The sequence below is a fragment of the Leucoraja erinacea genome, chromosome 9, assembly GCF_028641065.1.
Source record: "Leucoraja erinacea ecotype New England chromosome 9, Leri_hhj_1, whole genome shotgun sequence".
Lineage (NCBI taxonomy): Eukaryota > Metazoa > Chordata > Chondrichthyes > Rajiformes > Rajidae > Leucoraja > Leucoraja erinaceus.
Window position 1 is genome coordinate 53,135,630 of NC_073385.1, and position 13,654 is coordinate 53,149,283.

General features: G+C 42.3%; 1 protein-coding gene across 3 annotated transcripts in view; it reads left to right on the forward strand.

Moving 5' to 3' along the window:
• The window catches only part of pcnx1 (pecanex 1), a 211,281-nt gene that overhangs the window by 114,791 nt on the left and 82,836 nt on the right, over positions 1 to 13,654 (forward strand). For 2 of the 3 annotated variants that reach the window (XM_055640828.1, XM_055640829.1), the window contains exon 8: positions 3,698 to 3,879. The exons of the other annotated variant lie outside the window; for it this stretch is intronic. In XM_055640828.1, the coding sequence (XP_055496803.1) occupies positions 3,698 to 3,879 (182 nt within the window). The remainder of the gene's footprint in view (positions 1 to 3,697; positions 3,880 to 13,654) is intronic. 3 annotated transcript variants of the gene reach the window in all.

Consider the following 13,654-nt stretch of genomic DNA (forward strand, 5'->3'; position numbering starts at 1 on the left):
TGACTTCCCCTGTTAGGTATGTATTGTTCGACTGCCTGAGATTGCGAATTAGAGCAGGAGCTTGGCTGAGATTCAACCCAAGTTGAATTTAAAAGGGCTGTAGAAGCAAGGATTGCAGTTTGACGAAGCAATTAATTTGAAACCCAGTGCACCAATGATTAAGAATGCCCAGGAAACGGCTGCCACATGTTCAGATGATACAAAATTCAATGTTGTGTTGAAATGCGAGGTCAATAGTTGTTGACTTCAAAGAAATATAAACAGACTGATGGAATGGGCAGTTGTGTGGCAGATGAAACTTAACGTTGAGAAATCTAAGGTGCTATATTTGGATCTTTATAGGATTCAATGCTAAAAGGGTTACTAGCACAGATAGATATTGGGCTATCTGTTTAATTCATTGAAATTGGAAGGATAGGTTGAGAAAAAGGCTAAAAAACAAAATAAATAGAGGCATAGAATGAAAGAACGAGGAAATCTGAAGCAAACATGAAAAGACTCAAGCAAGGAATTAGAAGGGCCAAAAGGGGCCATGAAATGCCATTGGCAAGAAAATCCCAAGGCTTTTTAGACATCAGTTTAAACCAAGACGGTAGCCAGGGAGAGGGATAAAGGAGGGAATTTGTGATTGGAATCAGGTTGCAGACAAGGTGCTAAACATCTATTAATCTAAGAGAAGGACATGTTGTATTGTGAGATCTGTGTGAGGTATACTAATTAATCAGGGCAGTTTGATATCAAGAAAGTGGTGGCATTGGGTTTTTTGAAAAACATTATGGTTGATAAATCCCCAGGGCTTAATGGGATCTATACTGAGTTATGAGAAACACGAAAGGAGATTGCAGGGGCCTTGATGAACTCTTTGTATCCTCTCAAGCCACGGGATCCCAGAGGACTAGAGAGTAGCTAAAGTTGTAAAGGAAATAGATATTGTCCACGTCAGCCTCAAGGCAGCGATTGTGAAACTATTGAGGAGGATTATGTGGGATAGGATTTATTTGCATTTGAAAGAGAATGGACAGATAGCATGCCTTTGTCTGCAACAGGTCATGTATTAATAATTTGGATTAGTTTTTTTGACCAGGTGACAGAATTGATTGGAAAGGGTAGGGCATTGAATGTTGTTTATGTGGATTTTAGTAAAGTATTTGGTGAGGTCCCTCATGGAATGGTGTTATTCTGGCTGGAGTTCTGTGAGCAGTGATGGTCTGCAGAGAATCTATTGTGCTGGGAATCTATTGTTTGTGATTTAAATTGCTTAGATGTAAATGTGGCGGGTTGGATATTTATATTTAGGAGGGATTTTAATTATGTGAATAGATTACAAAGATTGAGATTGACCTCCTTGGTATAAAATAATCTGATATAGATATTTACATCATAGAGAAAAGCTGTACCCATTGTCAGAAGAGTCGAGAACAAGGGGATACAGAATGTCAAAAACCCAAAATGGCCATGAGAAGAAATTGTTTTTTATACAGCAAGTGGTCTGCCAGAGAATGTGCTGCCAGAAGTAGCTGTAGAGATAGATTAAATTGAAGCTATTACAAGGGAGCGAAGTAGGAATCTGAAATCAAATAATTGACATGACATTGGGGAAGGACAGGACAGTGGGATAAACAGAATTGCTCATGCACAGCAGTACAATGTCATATTCCAAATGCCTTCCTTCATTGTTATTCATTGTTATATCCACTGTGTGGAACAGTTGTTTTTAAACTTTTTTTTCAAGGCAGTTTAAAGTTGACGAAACGGGTATGCCTCCAGTGATAATTAAGTACTTAAAGCGCATATGCCTTTGGCCTTCAGAGCAGCAGTAAAGCTATTCTGTCTGTCACTGTTCTCTCCATGGCTGTTTCTGACAAGTTGTTCAGTCGTTTCCCAGCCATGCCCTGGGTTTTAAAGCTCCACTTCCATTGCTTTTTGCTGTTGTGTTTTTGCACTTGCTCCAGGTGTATTGTATTCTAACATCCAAGATTTATAATCTGCATTCACTCATCTCGGCTATAACCTGGCCTAGCTTTCCTATTTCATACATTGTCAGTATGTTTTAAGACAATGGACAGGAACAAGGATAGGAGTGATTTAGAGAGATATAGGCCAAACCCGGGTAGATGGGACTATGTAGAGGGACAACTTGGTCAGCATGGGCAAATTGGGCCAAAGGGATGGATTCGATACTGTATGATCAAAATGTTCCAAAAAAGCATTTTGTTTAAAAATATCTTGACACAGTGTCATGAGTTATTCATTCCATCACAGCAGGAGTGTTTTTTTGTTTCACTATAAATCTCTATAACTACACAATGTTGCCATGATCAGCAAGTGGGTCCTGATATTATTTTACAGAGGATTACTCCTCAAAAGTCAATACTTAATGCTTTTTTTAAATAAATAAAAAAACCCTAAATTATTTATATGACTAGAAAGTTGGCAATATTCCTCCATCATTCTAAAGTTTTTTTTTTCTGTGCTTCATCTAAGGTCTTCATATCCTTGTGAAAGTGTGAAGACTAGATTAAGACTAAATTCCATCTGCAGCTGATTACACATTTAAAAAGAGACGCAACACAATTTATTTGCAGTAGTACTGTCTCCCAATTTGCAATGGCCAGCATCTTGTAAGACTTTTGAAAACTGATTCCTCAATCTATTATATTTGAAGACTATATCTCAATATCTCCAGATCTGTTTGTCCCTAAACCTGCCTTTAGAATTGCACCCTTGATGTAGCCTTTCTTTGTTCCTATCAAAGCACATCACTCCATTAAGTTGCAAATGCAAGTGGCCACCTGTTCCATCTGCCTGCCCATGCCTTCGCTGTAGGCCATAGATGGAAGGAAGTAGAGCAGAATTTTGATTTGACTTTTGTTGAAAAATCTATAGTTTATAATTAAAACATGGCTATTTTGCCTTCTCTCACTGCACCATGATTTATATTCCCAGCTTCTGGTGCATCTCCCATTAAAACCTGTGCAGATTGTTGAACTTATAATATTGTGTTTGCTTGGGTATATGATCAGCTTTCAAGAAACCATTCAGATTTGTAGCTTGATTGTGTTTGCAAGTACGTATTTATATTGCAGTCAATGCAATTTAAACTGGAGTTTATAAAAAAACAAAACAAATTTAATGTTTTTTTGAAGGTATTAAACATTGTTTGCTTTGGCATAATTAGGATTCAAAAGATAATAAATGAGAATATATGTCCTTCTATTAACATAGAACCAGGAGTCTTCATACTGGTCTCTCAATACAGGACATCTCCCATTTCACTGCAAGATCCATTGTGTGCACTGAATTATTAGTTTGTTAAATACAATGTAGCCCATCCTGTATCTGTGCTGAAAATAACTACATACTGTACACAGGATGAACTAAATTATAAATTATTATTGAATGGATTATTTAGGATTGGACACCAGCTAACTTGGCAGAGGTTGGCCTATTGTCTAAAAAATGTTTGTGCTTTCAAAATTCTCTGCCTTCTGTTTTTTTATTGGTACTGTTCTGTGCCTCATTTGATGGGTTGTATTCATACATTTTGAAACCTAAAACTGCATGAATATCCAAACTTCTACTGTTGGTATGCTTTTGTGTTCCTGTATTAACCAGTGCATGGTCAACTCTGTTAGGCCAATGTTTGCTCTCGTTTTCTTTTGATGTGATGTCTTCGTATTCACTCTTTTTACTGTAGCCTTCAAGATAGTCAGCAGGGTCAATCATCTTCCCAGATCAAAATACAGCCCTGTCCCCCATCACAAGCTGCTGTACTTAGCACTAGCGCCTCTCTACTGGTCAGAAATGGAAGTGTCCACTTGGAAGCATCACATGACAGTGCCTCTGCTGTTGGTGGCTGCAGTTTACAGGATGAGTTTGGTAGGCAGCTAAGCAGATTACTGGAGTTATACGGTTGTTAATATTATATTCTGTTATAAGCAATTGGTAATGAGATAGTATTCCTTTTGGGGAATGACTTTGGCCAACTGAAAATTAAAACCTGCAACATATGTACACCTCAACATCAGCAGTGATGTCCAAATACGGCATTTGCTTAAATAGTTAAATGTGTTTACTGCAATAATATTTTGAGGTGCAAAATTCAGCCCAAACATTTCAAGGATATACTATCTCTTTAAATTGCTAATTTGAACTTTGCATGCACATGAAAAAACAGTGGAGTTTTTTGAATATTTCAGTAGTACAAATGTTTGATGAATTACAATGTTCTCCAGATTTGCTAAGAGTTGATTTTTCTTTGCATGACCTACCCTGGACTTTTGTGATCATTCACTATGGATATCCAACACATTTTCTTCAGTGGTACACACTGAATGATGCAATACAAATGCAAGAGAAATGCTTCAGAAATATCACAGAGGAAATGTTCTGTTGTTTGGAATGGTTGGAAACTCACCATAAAATCAAGAATTAAATAGTGACCTAGATTATCTTTTGTCCTAGAATTACAGAAATTATTTGTTCATTGGCAATTTGCACACAAAACAAAAACATAGAAGGTTGTTAGACCACCAATAACTAAAGGAAATCCCGAAATAATATTTTATGGTGTGGAATGATACAAAGAAAATTATTGAAGAGCACCTTGATTTCTGGATTTCAGATCTCAAAATATTTGTATCTAGGCCAACACTTTTTCCTCAATGACAGGAAAAAAAGTTTTACCCTGTTAAGATATTGTAGTTTGTCTCCTTGCTGTTTTTAAATTGGGGTGAAGCATTTCCTACATTACAGCAGTAACTCTTGTTGTAGTAGCTCAAAGAATGTTTGGACATCCATAAAATGCTATTTCAGTACAGGTGCACAACCTTTTATCCGAAAGCCTTGGGACCAGACACTTTTCGTAATTCAGAATTTTTCGGCTTTCGGAATGGAAGATTTTTAGCGTAGATTTTAACGGCTGGCTCAGTGGTAGAGTGCTCGGCTCATATCCGCAAGGTCGCGAGTTTGCGCCTCGATCCCGGCAGTTACTCGATCGCGAGTTTGAGTCTTCAATGTATTTTTTTCTTGCAGAATAGGAGAGAATAGGGAGGGTTAGGCTGGGATCATTCTCTGCGAGATAATCTTAGTGCGGGAGACAAGTGTAGGAGAGGTGTACTGACTGTGTGGGCAGAACTTTGAAAGTGATTGCCCACCATTCTCAAAAGCCGCTGTGTCTCCCTGTCCCTCCAACTCCAGAGGAATCCGCTCCCCGATGGGCCGCTACGGCGACAAGTGGCAGTTCGCCCACAGCCCGAGCTGCAGCCCCTCATCCGCAACCCGAGTTGGAGCGGGGCTGGGCTAGAGTTGTTGCTGGCTGTGAGTCTCTGGGATCTCCGTGCTTGCAGTGGGCCTGGGGATCGGTGTCCCGATGAGGGGGCGCAGCGCGGGCTGTGGGCGGACTGGTACTTGTCGCCGTAGCGGCGCATCGGGGAGCGGCTTCTGGTGGTCCTGACGTCTCTCAGCTCCTGTCCAGGGGGATGGCTGGAGACGTCAGGATACGGAACCCGCTCCCCGATGCGCCGCTACATTTTGGGTGGCAGTTCGCCCACAGCCCGAGCTGCGCCCCCTCATCCGCATACCTGGGTTCTCTGGAGTTGGAGCGGGGCTGGGCTAGAGTTGAACTTTGCTGGCTGTGAGTCTCCGGGATCTCCGTGCTTGCAGTCGGTGTCCCGTTAGTCCTGACGTCTCCGGTCACCCCTCTGGACTGGAGCTCAGACTGGGAACTGTACCGCCCTTCCCCCCTCACTCTGCAACTGCAAACAACCCCACATTCCCAGTCTCAGCTCCTGTACACACATTGGCCGGAGTGTCACAGCCCGAGCTGCTGCGCCCCTCATCCGCAACCTCAAGACCAAAAGACGCACCTTGCACACCATCAGCTGTCTGTCCCTATGGGGAGCGTGTTCCTCTGGAGTTGGAACGGGGCTGGGCTGCTGCTGGCTGTGGGTCTCTGGGATCTCCGTGCTTGCAGTGGGCCTGGGGGCCGGTGTCCCGTTGGTCCTGACGTCTCCGGTGATTGGCACTAGCTCCGACAAAACACAGTGCAAAACCCCCGCGCCGGTGCAATGGGCGGGGAGCTGGAGACTAAAGGGGACACATGGCCTGGAAAGAATATTGTAGGTGGGGTGAAACATAAGGGAGCGACAATTTGCTGCTGCCTGCCCGCTGAGTTAAAAAGTTCTCATGCAAGATCTCAATACACTGTGTATCGTGAGGCTACCACTTTTTAACTCAGCGGGCAGGCAGCAGCAGATTGTCAATTATTAACCCTCCCGCGCAATATACCCTCACCTTCTCTTTTATGAATGGGGATTTAGTTCCCCTTTCTTCGAGGACCGACCGGAGGTTCCGCTGTCACCTCTGCGGGCCAGTAACTTTTCAAGGACTGAAAAAATGTCGCTATTCGGAGGTTTTCGTTATTTGGAACTTCGGATAAAAGGTTGTGCACCTGTATAAGTGTTTTCATAAGTATCAACTGCCCCAAATATACAAGAACAATCTCTTGTATGGAGCCTTGTATTACTGCTTATCCTGTCATAATTTATGGAATTTGTTTGATGATGCTACCTAGAATTGAAATACACAGATTTGCTAATGGACACTGAATTTGGTGTGTATGTGGTTGGGTGCATTGATATTGGGGGCAGTGCTTGACTGGCTGTAGACTCAAGTAGCTATTGATAATCCTGGCTAGGGCTACCTATATCTACTTGCATATACATTTCAAAAGTCAAGCCTCATCATCTAAGACAGTGTAGTATGCAGGTGTTCCAGTGTCCCATGGCAGGCCACTGACCAGGGCAGTGAAAGTGTTGCATGACCCAGCTGACTTCCAGAGGGAACAAAAGCAAATCCTATTTGGGATGTGGAGGTGAGTGTATTGATGATTGGAGTGTGAGTTGACAACATAAATTCAACAAGCATGGCAAACATATTCAGTTCAAGGAAATGCATCTCAGGTTACAAAATATATTTTCACGAGAAAAGGAAATGGTGAGTCGGTTTTATGCATTCCAGCACAAGTCACCATAGTTTATAACATGTATAGCCCTTACTTATGTACAGACATTTGGGAAACCAGTTTGATGGATTTGTCAATTGTGGCGGGGCTACAAGTGATTATTCAGGACAAGAGCTGGAATCTAACCACCTCAAAGCTAGGAAGAAAATGTTCAATTAACATGTCAATGTCCATTTTGCAAATCCTGTGGAGGGACATACTATCTGGGCCAGCAGCATTGTCCCTTTTCAAACCAACAATAGCATTTAAAACCTCATCCACAGTGAAATAGTCATACAGCATGGAAACAGGCTCTTTAGCCCAACTTATTTATGCCGGCCAAGATATCCCATCCGAGCAAGTCCAATTTGCCTGCGTTTGGCACATATACCTCCAAACCTTGTACATGTATCTTGCCGAACCTCATATCCATGTACCTATCCAAGTGTTTTTTAAATGCTGCTATTGTAGCGGCACCTTACATGGTGAACAAAGGTGAGACGTCAGGCCGGTTCAAAGAGTCATTTATTCAGTGGTGACACGTTAGGTGGTGGGCTAACTATAATACAATGTTGCTGTAGCTGATCGAGGTTGTTATCTCGGGCTCAGCTACCTGTCGACTTATCAAGGTCTCGCAGTGAGAGACCTTTAGTACCAGGACACTCCCTCTAGCCCATGACGTCACGTGCCCGCCCTCGTATCTCCTGACGAGTGTTCGAGCATGAGTGGCCCGTGTTTAGGCTGGCGCCACACTATAGTACCTGTCTCAACAACCTCGTCATCAATAATACATCAACTTTTTCCTAAAATAATATCTTACCAGTGCACAATATAACTGAAGCACAACCTACCTCGTTTTACAATCACTTGCTGTACTTGAATACCTGCCTTTGCAACTTATGGACGGGTGCACCAAGATTTTTTTTTTCACCTCAATTTAGATCACGTGTTTCCTTACTTTTGTACAAAAAACCCCCAATATCTCATTTCTCACAATGGACAAAGATCTGGCACGTAGAGCATATTCAAATAAGATACCTAGGTTCAATTGTAGCAACATATTGTAGTGCGTGGGTCTCAAAATGAGGCAAGTAGTACGAAGTTTGAGAAGCACTTTACTTTAATTCCTCCCGGTTCAGGGGAAGACGAAACCAGGAAAAGATGGCACCCAAACCCTGCCTTTTATACCCTCCGGCTAAGGACCGCCTCCGGACTGCACCACTCCTGTGCCGAGGGGTTCGGCAGTATAATGGGACGACCCTTAGGAGCCGCCACAGGACCCCCCCCCCCCAGAACCAGAGGCACAAAACGCACCGGCGGGCGCACGACCCGGCCGGCTCGCGTGCGGAAGTCAGCAGATCCCGGGGCTTGCGGGGGCGTAGGTGGAGGGACAGGTCGAGGGACCGGCGGGAGGACAGATGGAGTGACAGGTGGAGGCAGTCATGAGGTGGGGCGCCCTCGGGGCCGAGGTTGAGCAACCAGCACCGGCTGGTCAATGTCCAGGTGCGCCGGCTTTAAACGGTCAATCGACACGGCCTCCGGCCGGCCCCCCATGTCCAGGACAAAAGTCGACTGCCCGTGTTCCAGCACCCGGAACGGGCCCTCGTACGGCCTCTGGAGTGGCGTCCGGTGGGCATCACGGCGCAGGAAGACGAAACCAGGAAAAGATGGCACCCAAACCCTGCCTTTTATACCCTCCGGCTAAGGACCGCCTCCGGACTGCACCACTCCTGTGCCGAGGGGTTCGGCAGTATAATGGGACGACCCTTAGGAGCCGCCACAATATCCTCATTTTAACTTCCCATTTTAACTTCCTATCCTCAATGTGTGGGAGCATGTTTCTCAACCATCCCCATTGTGGGAAGCAGTTACTGAAAGTCCTTGGTTTAATAATACCAAATATTTTCAAAGAATTGAAACTATAAATTCAATCAATACATTATTTCTCTGTCAGCCCACCAGTTAATTTTCCAGCCTTGGAATGAGCTGCTTAATATTAAAAAAAATAAGTTTCAAACTTCCATTGATTTTGATGATGTGATAGTTACCCAATAATCCAAAGTGACCTATTCAAATTGTCTGGCACTTGTCATAGGTCACTCATTAAAAAATAATTGGAAATCCTGAGGATAAAATGGATGCATTTATTGGATATAATTGAATGCAATTTGTATATTTTTCTGGGCACAGGATAATGCACCTAACCTGCACCTGCAGCCTGGCTATTGTTCAATTGATATTGAATTGCATATTTCAAGAACTTTCCACAAAAGGCATTGAGCAATCTCTGATAGACAAAAATGCTGGAGAAACTCAGCGGGTGAGGCAGCATCTATGGAGCAAGGAAATAGGCAACATTCAAACTGATGTGAGGGTGGGGGCGGGAAGAAGAAAGGAAGAGATGGAGCCAGTGGGCTGAGGGAGAGCTGAGAAGGGGAGGAAAGAGTAGGGACTACCTGAAATTAGAGGAGTCTCTGTTTTGTTTTTTTTCCCCAGCCTTCAATGGACTTAATAATAGTCTGGAAAAATTGTGGATGGGGAAGTTTTTTTATCGCCCATATCCATCCCTGGAGCTAGTCTGGTAAACCTTTAAAAGTGTGTTTGCCAGAACAGGGCAGTGTACCTGTAGACTAAACAAAGGTTCACTTTAACTTCTCTGCTTTTTACTCATTATCCTTTACTATGAAATCCAAAATTCCATATGATTTGCTTACTGCTTTGTTAGTTCTTTAATTCGGTGTCACTGCCCATATTGACATTCTCTCCCCTTCTGCCATAGTGCATTACCTTGCACTTCCCTGTATTAAATTTCATCTGTAAACCCCAGTCTTTTCCCGAGAGCACACCCCAGTTCTAGACAATTGAACTATGTAAACAAAAATCTATCCAGTCAGGCCCTCTAAATATTTCGCATATCTCAGTGTGATTCTTCCAATCACTCTGGCAATCCCTTCATTCCAAGAAATAATTTTATGATGCACTGACTCCAAGATAAATTGACTCTTCTTGAGCTCCAGAAACTAAAACTGCTGTGTATTCAAAATTTGGACGTATCAAATCCATTCTCAATCTCAGCAGGGCTTTGTTATTTTTATCTTCCTATCCAAAACTAGTTCAAACAAGCCTCCAGCTTGCCCATGCTCCAAAGCATACTCTAACACTTTGACAGCATGCCTTTTGGTGTATAAATGCTGTGCACAGAGGGCATGTCATTGTCATCAGGGGAACTGTTTGATGTATTGTGATGGCACAGGTGAAGTGCCACAAAATGATGTAATCTCAGCATTTGCCATGGCTCTGACTGAAACCTTTCTCTGGTAACTGCATCTTGTAGGCACAAAATTGCCTTTCGTTCCAGTGGAGGGCAGGTTTAATGTAGAACATTTGCATGCAGTCAAAAATACCCTACTCTTTGGCGAGCCATGCAACGCTACATGCTTTCTCTGCCTGCTGATCTCTGGCAAGAAATAATGAAATATAAAGAATTCTTTGAAGATCCTCAGTGACTTTGCTTGTGACACACTGGATGTCATATTGAAAAATCTCTAGCTCCAGTGTAGAACTGACTAAATGCATACAAGTTCAATTCTAGTCAATTTTAGCAATACATTCTTCCTCTGTTCTGGAGTTTTATTTGTGGTAATAACCGATGGTAAATTTAAGTGGGGCTGAGCTTTTGAAGTGAAAGGCTTACATGTTGAACCACATTGACTCGAGGTGGTTAAATTACTCTCTACAAACTCTTCATGGACATGGTTTCCAACTGGGAACCCTTCCCTCCCTCCTCGTCTATCTGTTCATTTTGCTGCAGCAAGATCTTTGTACACAGCCTTTGTGCATTCTCACATTTGTAATCTTTTCTAATAGGATGCAATTTCTGTTTTGTGTTAAATATCTGAAGTCAGGGCATGGTCCACCAACGCATGCCATATTACTCTTCATAGACTAATTGGAACAATGACAAAAAAAGCTCAGCTATTTACAGAATCATTTGAACAACCAGAAATTATCATCCAAAATCTATTTCCTTTTTTGCTTCTTTGAAGTATTTGCTTTGATGTAGATAATCCAAATCCTTTGGAAACGTGTCATTGACCCCTTCTTAGGCTTTCTTGTTACCAATGCATTAAGGCCATAAAAAATATTAATCTCTGATAGCCATCTTATATTTTCTTAGTCTGCACATTGATTCAAAAAGAATGTGTGGTTTGCACACCAAATACTGATGAAAATGCTTGCTGCCCGATGCTTACCGTTTCCTAAGTTTCTACGCTGCTGCTGTATTGGATATCTGCTTTCTGTCCTTCCTTGATGCTATTAACATTCCTGCTTTTAATCCTGGCAGGAAAATTATATTTCATGGAACAATTTTTAATTTGAGGCATTAGTTCAAATTAGCAATGTTTAGATGCAATTAAGCAACCAGAGATGTTTTCCTGATTGGTTATTCTCCTTAAGGTGACAAATCATAAGTCCACAAATAAGCACCCTGCACCCCGAATGAGTGACCCACCCTTTTGCAACGGGAGCTTTGTATAAACTCCACTTCAAATCTTTGAACAAATTTACTTTTAGTTATTGACTGTTAATTTTACATTTTTAATAGAAAATATGATAGACAAAGGATATTATATCAAATGAATGTGTATTTGTGTGGCGCTGCATGAAAGGAGAGTTCTCCTTTGTTTGAAGGCTTTTGATGAAACAGGCACCAAATGAACCTCTGTGTGACAAAGAAGAGTTAATGGATTGGCAACTATGATACTCTGGTTTTCCATTAAAACCACATTCAGAGGTAGTTGCTGTATGCAATCTAGCCTCGATATTATGGACCTCTTTATAACTGATTTTGGTTATGGCGAGTGGAGCATCCCTACTGTAATCATCACCACTGTCTCTTTAAGAACATACGCTGCTGGTTGCATTGCGGGATGCCATTCAAATTGATAAGCATTCACAATGACCGGCACTTGTGCAATGATACTCTATTAAGCAATGTCACAAACAGCCTTTAGTGTTTTTAGCTTGCAAAAACCAATATAAATTCTCATTTGTTACAAAGAACTTTGCATTTGAAAGCAACTTGTTGTTGCACAGAATGACCACCACATGGTTGGTCGCCTAGACCTCGTTCTCTGGTCCAACTACTGTTGGTGTGTTTTCAACATTGAGCTGACGGTCCCATGGGAGGAGGCTGTGGACGAGGCTTATGAAAGGAAAAAGCTGTGATATTCAAACCTTGCAGCAGAGGCAGAGGAGAGAGGTTGGCGAGTAAGGGTGTGTCTGGTGGAGGTGGGATGCAGGGGCTTTGTAGCCAGTTCCACCGCAAGGCTCCTGAGGGAAGTAGGTCAAAGGCCAGGCACAAAGGAGGGCAATAAAAGAACTTGCCAATGCTGCCGAACGAAGCAGTCACTGTCTGTGGAAAGAAGAGGAAAGATGCTCTCTGGGCTGCCACGTGACCATCTAGAGGCTAACAATAAGACACACACCCAGGTCTGATTAACCTGGTGGGCCTGCCTCGACTGAGGGTGTCTTGTGATAAAAGGCCGAAACACCCAGTGACGTTGAGGTACACAACTGAAGATGTGGTTGATTGTTAGCAAATTCACCTAGTGGTCATACCCAAGAATGTCAATTGTAGTGAAATCATAGGGATTGTAACATCCAGTCCTACTAATCAATCTGTAGATGGTGCAAGTGACCAAATTAGCATGTGACTAAATTAGCAGCTCTACGATGGAAAATGAAAGCTGTGTATCATCCATTATTTCACACAGAGAGTGGTAAATCTCTGGAACTCTCTGCCACAGAAGGTAGTTGAGGCCAGTTCATTGGCTATATTTAAGAGGGTTAGATGTGGCCCTTGTGGCTAAAGGGATCAGGGGATATGGAGAGAAGGCAGGTACAGGATACTGAGTTGGATGATCAGCTATGATAATATTGAATGGCGGTGTAGGCTCGAAGGTCAGAATGGCCGACTCCTGCACCTATTTTCTATGTTTCTATGATTTATCACTCTTCATTCCCAAAGGGAATCAACTGGTTTCTGCTTGGTGTCTTCAGGAATGATAAGTGGGACCCGTCCACATCTATTCTTTTCATGTTGCACCTTTCACAAATTGTATACTATTCCTGACCATTGTCTCCAAATTATGTTCTTTTTATGGAAGGAATGCTTCAAAATTATTCCCATCTGTTCAATTTCTTTATCATAGAAGTATTTATTACTGTAAAACTCTATAGAATAGAATGGCAGTTAACAAAAGAAAGGACGAGTTTGAAGAATAAGGAGCATATAACTACTCATGGTATTCAACAAATAAGTTGTTCTTTCTTTCTTTTCTTTAAGTGTCAGATCACTTTGGGCAATATGTTCTACATATCCTTAAGATAAAGTTAAACTAAAAGATGTTGATAGTACAAAATACTCCAAGAATTCTTCAAAATAACTGAAGCCAACCCCCCTAATTAAAGTGTCAGAAAGAACTGCAAATGCTGGTTTAAATCGAAGGTAGACACAGCATGTCTGGAGAAAAGGAAGGGTGACGTTTCGGGTCGAGACCTTTCTTCAGACATCAGAAGGGTCTCGTCCGAAAAGTCACCCAATCCTTCTCTCCAGTGGAGCTGCCTGTCCCACTGAGTTACTCCAGC